Source organism: Glossina fuscipes, unplaced genomic scaffold, assembly GCF_014805625.2.
Source record: "Glossina fuscipes isolate IAEA_lab_2018 unplaced genomic scaffold, Yale_Gfus_2 43, whole genome shotgun sequence".
Taxonomy (NCBI): domain Eukaryota; kingdom Metazoa; phylum Arthropoda; class Insecta; order Diptera; family Glossinidae; genus Glossina; species Glossina fuscipes.
Window position 1 is genome coordinate 1604175 of NW_023998427.1, and position 15562 is coordinate 1619736.

The 15562-nt window shown below is 31.9% G+C and overlaps 2 protein-coding genes across 2 annotated transcripts in view; one reads left to right on the plus strand and one right to left on the minus strand.

The window, feature by feature from the left end:
• Nucleotides 1-15562, minus strand: part of LOC119637144 (dorsal-ventral patterning protein Sog) — a 73050-nt gene that overhangs the window by 26720 nt on the left and 30768 nt on the right. The gene's annotated exons all lie outside the window — the stretch shown is intronic.
• LOC119637145 lies at nt 1420-8810 on the plus strand. Its single transcript, XM_038032991.1, has 7 exons — nt 1420-5520; nt 5609-5919; nt 6403-6501; nt 6584-6640; nt 6712-6834; nt 6922-7002; nt 7075-8810. The coding sequence occupies exons 1-7, from the start codon at nt 5337-5339 to the stop codon at nt 7138-7140; spliced, it is 921 nt and encodes a 306-aa protein (XP_037888919.1). The 5' UTR covers nt 1420-5336; the 3' UTR covers nt 7141-8810.

A 15562-nucleotide genomic window follows, 5' to 3' on the forward strand; every position in this document is an offset into this window, starting at 1 on the left:
TTTTTTTGCCTCATTTTGTGATGCAACGTCATAGAGGCAAAGTTCCAATTTGCGAAAAACCAAAAAAAAAAAAAAATTTATTGAAAATTGTATAATACGTTCCGTGGCACAATTTTACACTTTAATTGAACTAATCCATTAACTCTCCCTCTATGCAAATTGACTATCGCCTATTGACGCCTATTAACGGCAAGCAGTCAATTAAAGTTAAGTTATGATATTCATAGCAGTAAGGATAATAATAATAAAAATAATATGTGTTCTGTTATTTGAAATTTTTACTTATTTTTGCCAATGATTAAATTTATTGTCTCCTATCCTATCTCAATCAATTTTCATCATTATTTAACTCGTGTGTATGGATTTAGAATATGTAAGATATCCTCAAGTGTCACTTGAAAGCATAAGAAAAAGCAGATAAGCGATCGCAACCTATGTCCGCACATATATAAATTGCAATTTATATAATTGTATAAACAGAAAGACAAAGAGACAAACAGACAGGCAGAGAGACAGATAGACAGACAGACAGACAGACAGACGAGCGATACAAAATAAATGAAATTTATAAACATTTCTTTTTTTTTTTGTTGTTTTTATCTTACGATGTTGTTGATGTGTTGTTTGAAATGCGTATATTGTTGGTTGGTATGCATTTTTGAAATAGTTTAAGAAATTCTTTTTCGTGTGCAATCTAGGCGCCAGTAATTTGTATTTATACATAACTGCAATTATACGTACTTGTATACGTACATACAAATATACATATACATATATATATATATATATATATATATATATATATATATATACCCATGTACATGTTTGCATGACTCTAAGATAGAATTGTGTTAATTGATTTGCGTTGTTTTAACAGCAAAAAGGAATAAAGGGGTTTTAGGTTCACTTTTTTTTTTTTTTTGCGATGTACCGAGGAATGGAGGCGTATTGAATTTGTCATTGCGTTTGCGTCTTTAACAGCGATCAGATGATTTAATTATCACAGTTTTTTTTTTTTTTCTTGTTATTTGTCAAAAAAGTTTATATAAAAATTTAAGAGTTTCCATAGTCTGCTTAGTTAAAGCATTTTTAAAACAAAGCGTTACCAGTTCTTATGCTTATAGGTGGAAAACTATATGTTATATATAAATTATATTGATTTTATATTATAGTCAAAATACTTATCAGCGCTTGTGAGAAACATGAACTTTCACTCATACGATTGTTGGATGGCACATAGTTCTTTACTACGCTTTCATTAATTAATATGTTTCTGGCGGTGGGAATCTAAAGTCGGCTTAAAACAATATATCATTTTTTTATTTATTTATTTTATTTATATGTTTTTGTTTATAAATTATTGTTTTTCTTTAGCTCATATATATTTGTTAAAGTTGTTGTTCTTTTTGCATTTAACTTTAACTGTTGCATTTAAATTTCTCACTTTAATTATTTTTAAATTTACATAATATATTTTATGCAAATTTTCTTTGGCTGAAAGTCGATCGAATAGTGTGTTTTTGTTTTTTATTTTTCTTTTTTTTTCTTTAACACTCAGTTACTTAGACAGTTAGTCAGTCACTGGCTGCCTTTCGGGTGTATGTTCACTTACCATACGTATAGAGAATATTCGAATACACGCCCACTTGGAATTTAGGTTATACACGTTACTTATACACAAACATATACATAAACGTATACATGGAGGCTAGTAGGCAAGTAATTTGTTTTTAATAGTTTATCTAATGCTATTAAGCAACAATTATTTGGTTGGCTGGTTGGTTAGTTGGCTATACGTCGTAAAATGCACTTTTCGATAATATTTATAGAGTGAATAAAATGCTTTTAAAGCTTCTGTTAAATTCCGCTCATAACAATTAGTTTTAATTTTTATTTAAAAAAAAAAACTAAATAAATAAATAAAAAATAAAAAACCAAACCAAAAAATAAAAAAAAAAAAACTTAAATAAAATTAATAATACAAACGCCTACTCATAACCGTTAATAGCGTTATTAAAATTGTTTTGGTATGCATAACAATTTGCACATTTGCATATGCTAGGGTCGTTGAACCATAAAAGTGAACTTGTGCAGAATATATATATATATATATATATATATATATATAAATATTTTTTTATTACGAGCTATAATTCACATACCTAATATCAAAATTATACTGTGTGTGTGTGTACGTGTGTATGTGCGCGTGTGCAATGGGACCTTTCGAGCACAGTAGGCATGTCGGCAAAAATTAGGAAAGCAAGTTGAAATTCATCATATACGGTCATACGCCCATTTAGTAGCGAGTGTAACCTTTCAATAGTTATAGGACGATCATCAATCATAAACGAAAACAATGCGTATTCTTGTTGTAATCGTTTTAATTTTGTATCAACTTTGATACTCCTGAGGAACAGTTTCAAGAAAAAGTTTCGATATTAGTTGTACTATGGAATAGAATTGTTAAGCTCCGCAAAAAGCCACATAAGAGAAAAAGTATTTGCGACTTGTGATGTCTTAATGATGTTGCTGAAAATATGGCTGACGCTAATGAGAGAGTTCTCTTGTCATTGTTATTGTGAAGTTATATTAAATTTTGTATTCTAGAACAACATCGTCAGAGCAAAATTTTTCAATATCTATTTCATTATAAAAGCTTCTCGATAACTCACGAAACCTATAAAAGTATGGTTGTAACTGTCGTGTGACTGGAAACAGCTCTGCGATATTGCTCAGCATACGGCCGCTTACTTTTTTGCCGCTCATTCGTCAAGTGTTACCTTTTCCGGATGAAAGTGAAAGTTTAACTTGGTAGTAGTTTTGAAGAAGTAAGTAGACATTAAAAAAAAGGTAACACGCCAAAAAAAGAGGGAAGTCTTATTTTTTCTAACAGGCAATGAATAACTGGCGTCACAGATTATCGGAAACGCGTAACATATCATGATGCAGGGAAAGAGAGCAATATTCATATGGTTTTGTGTTCAGGTCACAATTTCTGATATACGTTGATGAAATTTGCTATACCGATCTGCTTTGATCCAAGCACCTGCGCTATTGAAAATGGTTCGCATCGGCCCACTTTTTCGATCATTAAAAAAATTGCAATTTTCAAAATGTTTCGGCAAAACTCGATGTGTAATACATTAATAATACATTTGATTGAAACATTTAGTTCGGCTGGGGTAACTTTCTGCATTCCCTCTCATATAACCGTTTCTACGAAAACTTAATCTCTATATGGCGGTAGAAGGTGCAATTTTCAATATTTCATGGTGAAAATTGGTTCAAAAGTTCTAATTGTTAATATTTTATGACGAAAATTTACTCATGATAGTAATTCGATGTAAAAATCAAGTGGACTAAATTTGAACCACCTGCGTCTATTTCTTGAATCCCATTCCATATAAGATTTCTAATGAAATAGTAGGCCCTTCAGAAATTGAGAGTAGGTTTGTTTTCTCGCTGATGGAAAACGAAAAATGCTACAAATTCCGGGAGTGTGGTGTTTTGGGTATCCTCCGTCATGAAAAGCACGCCTTTGCATGCAAATAATGTGTAATTTTTGGTATCTTATTACCAAAATGCATGAATAACTAAACTAGGCAAAGCGGTGTATGGTATCCAATAGTCGACACTGCCCGACTAAAATGTTCTTGCTTGTTTTTTTATTAATTTTTTGAAATAGGTATTTGTTGTTGGTACGCCAACGATGAGAAAACATTACGCAATGTTTAGAAATGAATTTTAAATGTTTGCTATCAGGAATTCGCTCTGACGAGATAATCGACATTGGGACAGATAGATTGCTGATCCATTTTCGATTTTCTTTTCACGTTCGATTAAAGTCAATCGCTTAATAAATAATATTCTTTATTAAAAGAAGAAAAGATACTTAAATTCGTTTACAATAACATTATAAGCTGCGCAATTAACGAAACATTAGTTGTACGGTGAAAGGATTGGGATCCGCAATCTCGTTGTTCTCGTTGCAAAATAATACAGAAATGTGACAAGGCAGATGAATATTGCGACACAGCATTGTTAAGCACAGCATCTTCGCAACACATAAAAAAACTCGATATGAAATTTCAATAAGAAAACGTAATCGATTAGTGAGAGAGGATTAGGAAAGTGCTTTCAATAAATTGACTAAGTTTTCTTTTATAAAATTGAAGTTACTGTCGCTATTAACCGCACGTGTAACCAACGATTGGCATTTCGCTATCTCAAGTGATCGATAATAAAGATCGGCCTCAAGGTGGTTAAGTCTTTGTCCCGCTTCTTATACTCCTCGTCAATTTTCCTTTTGTAACGATATAGGTGACACCCACGTACCTATGATTGTGGGGAAAGAAAGAAATAATCTTTTATACACACCAACGGAGGATGAGGGGTACATTCATTTTGTGAAAACGTTTGCAACTTGCAGTAGGAAGCAACAGGGACCCCAGAAAGTATATCTATTCTTGGTTAACATCAAATTCTGAATCGGTTTCAACATATCGGTCCACTTGACCATCCGTATAATAAATGTTGTACACATTCTCCTGACCGCAAAAATGAAGAGATCGATTTCCAGTTTGGCAGAAGCATTGGAGGTTCTTACGCACAGGTAGGTATTGAAAATGGGATAAATCGGCTGAACGACAAGGCTACAGTATTAAGTGAATTAAGAACACCTCTGTTATGCAAAGGAAAAAAAATTGTTTTTTTAATTGTTACTCATAAACTATAGCAGAGAAAATCGAGAAAAATTTGTCCGCTTATTCTAGAGGCGATGCTGTAGCACCTGTACAAAAATGGTAAAAACTGACCACGCTTGCTCGACGTTATGGTGCATCAAAGTTTTGTTTGTTTTCATTACCTTGATAAAGCGCAGAAACAAGGCAAAGGAAACTGCAAGGATCGCGTGAAGTATATAAATCCTTGACTAACTAACTTTAACTGTTTGTTATAAGAATGATGGCGAAATGAGTTTGAAAGGAATTGAGCTGACTGTGGGTTATTATTAGACTTTCATCTCTGTTTAACGTTCTTATTAGCTTTTGAGATGTAAATATGTAAAAACATGTAAAGCTTGAGATTGCAGCAATCTTCTTGCCCATGCATTTGATGGAAACGCGATAATTTGCACTAAAGGTTGGATAAACGACGAATTATTGTTTTTGGCCACTGTCGTTCAGCTTTCAATTTACTTGTTTTAGTTTGAATCATAGCAACTTTGAAAAAAGTTTCTAGGAAAAAATTTTGTTTAAAGAAAATAATTTTATAGGAATTTTGTGTTTTCGGCAAATTATTTGAGAGCAATAGTCGAGAAAATACATACACGGAGAATGCTATATCTTGTACAACGGGGTAAAGTACGCTCTCAAGTTATACCTATACCTGAAGGTTTACCCGAAGTTCTTGCGGATATAACGCGTGAGGTATTACGCTGCCAACCAACTAGTGAATGTTTATGTCAATTTATTATTGATTATTTGCACGCAGTTATGGTTACACGTGAAAAGGCACAAAGTATTCATATTTTCTTTTTTCTTTTTTCATTTTTTCTTCCTTGCTTATGCACTTTTCAAAATCATTGCTCTTTTTTTTTGCTCGACAGCGGCCAAGAGCATAATTGATACTGCCTTACAGGCGGTAGACGAAATCGCAGCCGATATGTGCATCTGTGATATACCCAAAGAGAAGTCCGAAGAGATGATTGCAACCATGGAAGATTGCTTTAAACGTTTCCTGGCCAAACGTCGATGCGAAATGGGCAGAGAGGGGGAGGTCGTGAAATTTAACGAAGTCGATTTGCTCGACGAATTAATAAAAAAATGTAAATTCTCTGAGATTGAACTAAAAATTTCGCAACCTCTCATTGAAGCCGCTTACGCAAAGTTCGCGCACGCCTACGCAACGGCACATAAGGTAACATTTCTCACAATTGTGACATTTGCTATTCAAAATAGGTACACTATTAGGAAGACATTGTAAATGTCGCCCGCACATTGTATCTTGTGTTTATCGATTCGCTTTAAATCATACAATATTGCTGGCAAGCATTCGAAATATAATTTATAAACTTTGACAGGTAGTCTGCGAAAAATTATTTCGAAATAGTAAATAAGACAAGTCAAAAGATGACAATTTACCAGTCGAGCTTCGTTTTTATGGACATATGCCGATTATGTCCTCCTATATATAATTGATTTATTATGAAAGGTATTAATGTCCTCAACTAATTTTAAATGATCTAATACACCTTGGCTCACATTTTTCTTGTTAGTCGAATCTTTCTTTAATTCAGATAATTCGAAATCTCCACCCCTTTTCGCCACATTAGAAAAAAAAAAAAAAAAAATATATATATATATATATATAGGAAAGAAAATATCGTTTATATACTTGCAGGATGCCGAAGGCACTGAGGCCTTATATCAATATTTTCGGGAACGTGATGAAAAACGTCGCCGCGAAAATAGACGTTCGGTCGCAGCTATAAAAATACAGGTAGATTATATCTTCAAGATCTTTACAAATTCATCGCTATAGCCTGCTTTTTTTTTCTTTATCAATAATCTTTGTATGAAAGGCTTTCTATCGCGGTTACAGTCTTAGGAAATCGTTGTTTGAAGAGCGACCTTCGAAGGTAAAATATTATACTAGAAACCTATCTGTTGACCTTTTCATGCTGCAAGGATTGTTGAAATTTTCATTTAGCCATTCGAAGAGGAAAGAGAAAGCGATTTTGTGCTTCAAGATGTTGCAGCTCGTAAAATTCAACATTTCTTTCGACATCGTCTTAGTAGCAAACGAATGACTGTCAGTTTTGATCCCGTAAAGGTAAGAGTAGTATGGAAATGTATAAATTTTTCAATTTATAATTTTTAATGATTCTTAATCAAATTCTTTTTATACGATGTCATGTAGCCAGCGGCTGAGGAGGATGTTTGCGAAGTTGAGTCTGTTGTCTCAATGACTGCTCATTTGACTGTCCAAAATAAACCAGGGGTTAGTAGTAATCATTTGAGTTGAGTCCTTATGAAAACTTTTAAAAATTTCTGTCGTCATTCTGTGTCCTAGGACAAAGAGGAAGCAACTGATGCTGATCCGGCTGATGAAACTACAGGTGGAGGAGATGCTGCCTAGATCATTCTCTTTAAATTTTCTTTTTTTTTTTTGCATATTTTTTTTAAAAGTAGGAATTTGAGGTATCTTTTTATGCCAATGGGCAGACAGAAAGAGAAACAGAAAGAGAAAGCGAGAAGTCGACCTTTAGCATGTGTGTAGTTGTCATTATTTTCTTTTAATCATTAGAAGTGCATAGGTTAGTTTTTGTTTATTTTTTAGTTATTTTTGCGTATAAATAAGCATTGAAGAAAAAAAAATGTTGTCGATCACAGTACGGCGAGCAGTACAGCAGAGTATGTGAGCGCTGAGAAAACATATTTGTATCCGAAATATTTTGTTAATAGTAGGTTTACCTAGACCCGAAGAACGCGTTCAGGCATATATATATATATATATATATATATATCTAACATATAAACATATATTTACTTTACATTTCTTTATAAAAACATGTAACAATTTACTCTATTCATTATAGCAGAAACCCCCTCCCTCCCCCTCATTATATACGAATCTAAATTACGAGTTTGTCCAATTGTCTTGGGGTGGCGGCGATGGATACTAAATATTCGGCCCAAGCCGAATATAATATTTTCATCTAACAACTGATCAGTTCGATTAGGACTCGTTACGCGAGCGATATAGGTTTCGATTTTTATGTTTTGAGCATTGCTTAAATAAATAAATAAAATGAAAAAAAAAAAAAAAAACTAAATTTGTTGCTTAAATCTGGATAGTTGTGGCTGGTTTCGTTATTTTCCTATTACGTTCAACTAACCTCTGTAACATCGATGAAATTTCGTCCAAAATGAACCTGTATTGCATATCTATTCTATCCTCATATTTGCGCAGATATCCGTGTGCAGGTCATCTAAAACTTGTAACAAATATAACAATAATAGGATTATAGCGGCGGATCGTTAGTAAGTGAAAATGGTGTTTTCCCTCCTTAAGATAGGGAATGCCGAGAGAGGCCTTTGAATATATACGTTTCGAAGAATTCAAGGTCGCTTGTCGTTTTGTGCCTCGAAACAGTTATCGATATTTTAATCTTATGTTATTCTTATGATTTAAATCATTTAAGTTACTACGTGCTGTATGGATGGTTTAAAATTCTTCGAGCACAGTCATCGGAAGTCTATGCTTATGATATATAATAGAAGCATAACAAATCGTTTGACTTCATTAAAGTATTTGTTCATAATCATACGTACTGTTCTGGCTTGATCTATATATAAAATCATTTTAATGGTAAAGATATCTAAGTGATGAACATTCAAAATTTGCCTTAAAGCAAGCTAAAGATTTCTTCCTTCTTTTTTGTTGTTATCTATTTATTTTTTTCTTTTTTTTTTTTTCGTTTTGTTTTTTTTTTTCATCTAAATGTTTTACAATTTGGTTGAGTTATAAAATGTAACGGAACATTGCCAAAAATGTTGCTGAAAAAAAAAGAAAATAAAATCAAACGGAATCTTACGCTTAATTACATTTCGTAAATTTTGCATAAAATCTTGACAGTCGTGATATTAAATGGCGCCACTAATGCTTTTTTGATAGAACAAATATCAAAAGACTTGAAAGAATAAAATAAAAAAAAAAAAAAAAAAAAAAAAAAAAAATACAATAAATAAAAATAAATTCATTAAATTAAGACAACTTTGCAAAAAGTAACTAACAGCAATTGCATGCATTCACTGCTGTACGGTACGCGCAATTGGATGTGTGTATGTGTGTGTGTGTGTGTTTGTTTGTGTGTATGTATGTATGTGTATGTGTATGTGTGTGTGTGTGTGTGTGTGTGCGTGTATATACGTTTATGTGATACGTGAAACCTTTGCTTGTATGCATTAAGTTGTGTTTTAGATTTCTTTTTTTTTTATTTTTTTGTGAAAGGAAATGCTTTGTTAGTCAAAATGGAAAAATTAAGAGAAAAGTATTATGTTAAGCCTACGTTGCAAGAAACAAGCATCCAGGCGCCAAATTGCTTTCTGCACTGACTTGTGTTATCCATATACACATACACAGTTAGTTTTTTTTTTTTTTTTTTTTTTTGTTTCTTTTGTAAAAAGTTCATCTTATACACGCAAAGTTGTTAATTTTCTTCTTGACTGCTTGTTCTTTCAAATGCATTCATATATGTTTGTATTTCTGCATTAGCTATGTTTGTAAACAGTCAATTTTATCAAATTGCTTACACACAACAAAATTATAATAATAAAACTACCATTACTAACTACTATCAAAGAATATAACATAGTAACAGCAGCAACAACAACGCAAACATCTATTCATAACAAGCAACTCTCTAACCTACGCATTCACACGAAACTCTTTTTTTGCTTCTTCTTTCTCTACAATATAATATGTGTTTGAGATGGCATTTTCCATTTTTTTTTATTTTTATTTTTTTTTATTTATTTCTATCCTTTTTCTTTTTTTTTAATTTTTTTTTTTTTATTAATTTATATACGTAAACATACATTTCATATATCTGTAGTACATATGGCTGTAAGCCTTAGCCGTCTATTAGACGCCGCTTTATTCAATATAGAAGATTTTTTATTTCGCTTAAAAAAAACAAAAAAAAAAAAAAAAAAAAAATGATAAAACAAGTCAGAAAATTTGTAGTATATTCACGTTGAGGCGAATCTCGGTTACCCATCCGTTGACAACACGTGGATGAAAAGCGCTAAGAATCTGCTTAACTGCCGGTGCATCTGCGCTCTCGTATATTAGACAGTATTATTAATATAATCGTAGCATTTGTCAAGCAAATATTTCAATAATCCCGTCAATAGTTTTAATAATAGATTTGGTTATGTTCGCATCCAATAGCTAAGCAATTAGCTAAGCAAAGTTTTAAAATATACTTAGTAAAGATTACGAATTATTAGCAGATGTGAGGGAAGTTGGATTTTTATATGTCTATGGACGGGGCTATTAAAGTCCAAATTTTGGAATATTTGATAGAAATATTTTTATTCGATATTTAACTGCTCATCTCGATGCATTTTGCTGATTTTTATTATTATTATTAATTTCGCCAGAGAAATAAATTCTAAGACTAAACTCTTAGCATCTAAGGCTATCGGCTTTTTTTTTATTAAAAAAATCTCTACCGCGCTTGAGATTCGAACCCACAACCATTGACTTGCTAGTCGAAATTCCTCGCCTTCGGCTAATCAGGCGGATTTGCTGATTTTTAATTTTTCACCTTTATTTCAAAGACCTTTCTTTACAATGTACAGCGTAATGGACGCTTTTTTAGTTCTGTTGACGGGTATATTAACAATTAGTAAAAATGTTTTATTTATTTCTTTTGAACGAATCTGGAATCCCCCCACACTATCAAGAGTTGTTCACTTTACTGGCACGGGTCGAAAGTTTCAGTTTCGTACTTTTATGACTTGTGAAGATTTTCACCCTAAACGGAACGGAAAAATAGATGAATGTACATAACCTCTTACTATTTACCAATGTAAAAAATGATGAAGTTTTCAAAAAACTACAAATTTCATGCATATATGTATTATTTTTAAAGCTCTTTACATTGAATGATATCTGTCCGATATATATATTATTATTATTGTTACTATTATAATTAATTTAGCCAGAAAAATAATTTAAATTAAGACGTAAAGTTTTAAAGCACTAGCATCTAAGGCTTCTAATCGCCTTTATTGAAAATTCTACCGAACTTGAGATGTAAACTCATGATCATGGAGTTGTTAGCCGGGATCGTTTGCCTATTCGGCTGCTCGCATGTATAATTGCAAATGGAATAACGAAATGAATTCGCCCCATTCTTTGATGGTAGGGGTACACAACTACTACAATAATCGAAAACATTGACCATACATAGATGATCGGCTTATTTTGTAAAACATGTTAATAGTTGTAATTTTTACAGTATAATGTTGTTATTGTTGTTATTGCAATGAAACAACTTCCTGAAGCGCTTAGCGAATAAATATAGAAAAAAAAGAAAAAAATCTTTTTCGAAAAAAAAAAAAAAAAAAAAACAGAAAATAGATAAAAAAGAAAAAAATTTGTACAAAAATACATAGAAGCTAACTTGAGAAGAAACGATTTATCAGTGTCATCTTAGGCAAAAATAAAAAATTAAATAAGATTAAAAATTATGCGGATTGTAATGAAATGAGATTTTCAACTTTTAATTAACGGAGACGTTTTCTACTTTTGTTGGTTTTTTTTTATTTTTTTTTTTATTGTACCGATTTACCATAAGTGGCATTTTCATTTTATATGGTGGGATGTGTGATGTATGACAATCGTTCGTTGAAATTGCAAATCTGTATTCAATCAGATTCAGGAGAAGGCCATGAAATAAAATATTTTTTTTTGTGATTAACTGAATTAAGACGAATTATAGAAGAAATTGAAGAAAGAAGGTGAGGTGGCATAGAAGAAAAGGAAGAAGAAGCATTTTGTAGATCTTACAGAGAACGGAAAGATTTTTAATCATCTCGGTAGATTCACACGACTCGACTTGAGCGGTTGAAATATGCTTTGGGTGTTATATAAAGTTGATTTGTTGAGTGCCTCGTCATTTCCAAATTTTATTTATAGAAACACATTTCTAAATTTCTAAGTGAAGAGAAACAAGAATACATATTGATCTGCAGGAAAGATCATAATTCGCAGATGTTTCGATTCTTCCACGCGAATCAAGTTTCATCAGGTTTCGATTTCGAACGATGACGCTTGTCAGATCAAGACGCAAGCATTTGCTAATTTGTGGTTACGTGACAAGAATATTCTTATTATTCTACAATGGTTCGGTGACGGTCGAACGCCGTCGAACTTTGTCGAGCGATACAAATTTGGCCGGAAATGTATTCCTGTACTAACGTGATTAGGTTAACCTCTAATTTTAAACACGAACTGAGAAACACACTCGCAAGTTAAATAAATAAAACATTTAATTACTCATCTTTTCAACGTGAAGTATTTATTGTTTCCGTAATGTAAGTAAATGGAACTGAAATAAATGAAACTAAATAATAGTTACATAACTGTCAGTATAGCAAACTTTTTTCTCTTTCTTAAAGTCATTCAAACAAAATTCGCAGCAAAAGGAAAAGCAGAGGTGATAACGTGCAAAAAAAAAAAAAAAAAAAAAAATTATTCCGCGATTTATTATTCGACGATTTTCAAAAATCTTTTTTCATTTTCTTGCACTTTGTAAATGTTAAGAATTGTTCGAGATGTGCATAAGTTTTCCTACTCTTTGAATCCTATACATGTGTGTTGTCAAATAAAGCAAGTAAAAACCAGTGTGTAGGGAGCCCATGGGCCATGGCCCACCATTAGATACCTTACATCATTTCGCTTAATAAAGTTTTATTCGTGTAATGATTTTGAAAAGCGCGACGTTATACGTGAAATGGTCGAAGCAGAGGTCTACACACAATTCGCACCATTCTCAAAAGCGTTAGTTTTTATATTTCAAAAACTGTGACCTGTAGGTTATTATTTTTTTTATCATTATTACTATTATTTATATATTCGCGATGACACGAATCGTGATGAGAATTGGAAAAGAGTAAGAAAAGAGATGGGGGGAAAGGCGATTGTGTGCTCAATCACTCTAAGTATTGTTTATATCTGGCCTCTCCGTCTATTGTGCTACGACGACTGAAGTAAAGTCTACCGCATTGAGATTTGAATCCGCGAACATAGACTTGGTAGTCGCGACTCTTAGATACTGGGCTACTTCTTCTGGATGTTGCATAGTGCATAAGTGATGTAGGGTATCAAAATAACTAATAAATTTGGTTGGCTCGATCAAGTTTCATTTGCATCCTGAACCGATCCTGTATCTTACGTTAACTTGAAGAATAATAACAACAACAAAAATGTTATATAATCTTCGTCTTCTGTATGATAATTAAATATAACTACGATTGTGAGCTCTTCAAGGTATTTTAGTTTTTTTTCCCCCTAAATTTATTATTTTGCTTGTAAGAGTGCAAAAATTCGTCTCATAAATCTCAAAGATTTCTATGTCCGCCTGTTTTTCTGTTTTTGTTTTTTCTTGCTGATAACTATCTAAACATTGCAAAGATTAAGTTGAAACTTGGCGTATGTATTCGAGAATCGATGGTGCTAGAGCTCTTATGAATAAACGGCATCAGTAGATGAAAAAGTGGAATAATTGGAAGCAAATATGTATTAATTTTTTGAATGCATTGATCTGTAACCGTTAATATCGATATCGATTTGAAATAAAAAAAAAGGATAATTAAAAACGGAGTCTATTTTCTTCTTAAAATTAGATCTTTGTTGGCGTACTAATAGGGCTAACCCTATTCCCATACAACATATGGCAGGCAAGACGCTCTTTAACGGCGAAAATTGGTGTTTTTTTTTGCAAAAAAATCTTATTTTAAGGCATTTCGTGCCATAAACGTAAACATGCACATGCACACGCACATCCGCTCACATAAATATGATATCTATTAAGTTGGCTTAATTTGGTTCATAAAAAATTTCAAGTGTAAAAGTCGACACCTTAAGCTTAAGAGGGTGAACGTTATCGATGCAAGAAAATTCGAAAAACAAATAAGAAACAATGTAAACGCTTTAAACCGACTCTTGAATACTTGGCGTTTAAAGTCAATAAATGAAGTAAACACTGATTTTTTACTTGTCAAGGAAGACCAATTGTTATTATACGTATTTATATATATATATATACATATACATATAACTTATATATATATATGTACGTTATTTCACATACAAGGTTTCTATAATCCGGGGACTAATGCAGAGTTAGATTCAGCATAAAATATTACAATGATATTTAATTATAGAATAAAAATAAAAATCTTTTTATTAACGGATTACACTCACTTGAAGATTACGTCGGCTTTCAAACCGATGAACCAGCGACAACAAATAAATCGAAGATCATGGTTAAAATTACGTTAACGATTGGATTGCGTTATGTCAATCCCGTATAGTCGACTTTCTGTAAGTATTTATGTTTATTCAAGTAAGCGGAACGATAAAATTAGTATTAGATGATAGTAATGAAAATAAAAAGGTGCCAATAATCCCAACAATTATCATAAAATAGGCAACAAGTTTCACACTAACATAGCTTCTGAAGACGTAAAATGAAATGCATATAAATAATATTGTAAAAGACAAAAAAAAAAAAAAAAAAAAGAAATAATAAAAAGCGAAATTTGCAAGGATACCGTAATCTAGAAACAATCACAAAACTTGCCGCTTTTTTATACATACTCGCACACGCGGAATGTGTGCATAAGCATCAGCATATATAGCGTTATACGTATAGTTAAATAGACAGTTGGATGGAATATGAAAAGATGTGTCTGGTCTTCATTTATTTATTTTTTACTCTTTCTATTTATAATTAACACAACAAAGTAAACGCCTTTGCTATCTGTGTATAAGATGCTGTAAGACTAGTCAGGACAGTAAAAACAATAAGCATGTATGCGAGGCGCATATATCTGCTTAAGGCGAATCTTGAGTACGCGCCACCCACATTATAAAATACTTCGAAACTATACTCTACACTATCATGTTGTATGCAAATAAAAAATTACGTTAATAGAAATGGATAAGTGTGGGCGTGCCTTGAAACTAAATGCTTATAGTATAGATGCTATAGATGGTATTGGAAGAATCTTAATCTATAAAATCGAATTGAGGATAGATTAATGAAAAGAAATTTCTATATGAGATTTCAATATCTATGTTTACCGTCTATTCGTTTATTATTGCTATTATTTTTAACATTATTTTTTTGCTGCTCTTTCCTCTATTTATCAATTACAGCTTTATCTAACTTTTATATTGTTATTATTTTCTATCTCTTACTTCTTTTGAATCCGAAATGAGTGTCTATTGTCTTATCCAATGTTAGTTGCTTTTCCTATTTATTCCATCCCATTCTAAGGTAAGGGCTGCTTTGTTCTATTTCCATTCACGTTATTCTATAATATTTTATGATATTTTGCATATTTTTGTTTATTGTTCCGTCCTAGTCTGCTTTATTATATCCCATCCTATGCTATTATGTGTTATTTATATGCTATTTACATGGTATATTAGTATTTTACATTGCTATTCCATGCCATTCTATACTGCTCTATACTGTTTTATACTGCTGTGTGTTATTCATTGCCGTCCTATGCTATTGCATGATATGCTATATCTGTGATACTTTTTCTATCCTATTCTATGTTAGTCTATGCTATTGTATCCTATTGTATCCTAAAGCACTCTATCTTTCCATTCTATGTGCCATTCTGTGCTAATCTATTCTATGTTAATCTATGCTATTCTATCATATTCTATAATATTCAACGCTATTCTTTATTATTCTATACTTCTCAGGACAATTGCATGCGATTCTGTTTTATTGCATTGTCTTTTCTTT

Excerpts from the sequence above, each read along its gene's own strand:
- LOC119637145 (XM_038032991.1), top strand. The coding sequence starts at position 5,337 with ATGCTATATCTTGTACAACGGGGTAAAGTACGCTCTCAAGTTATACCT. Across the intron at positions 5,920-6,402 it reads CCTACGCAACGGCACATAAG|GATGCCGAAGGCACTGAGGC; the intron begins GTAACATTTCTC and ends ATATACTTGCAG. Across the intron at positions 6,502-6,583 it reads TCGCAGCTATAAAAATACAG|GCTTTCTATCGCGGTTACAG; the intron begins GTAGATTATATC and ends TTTGTATGAAAG.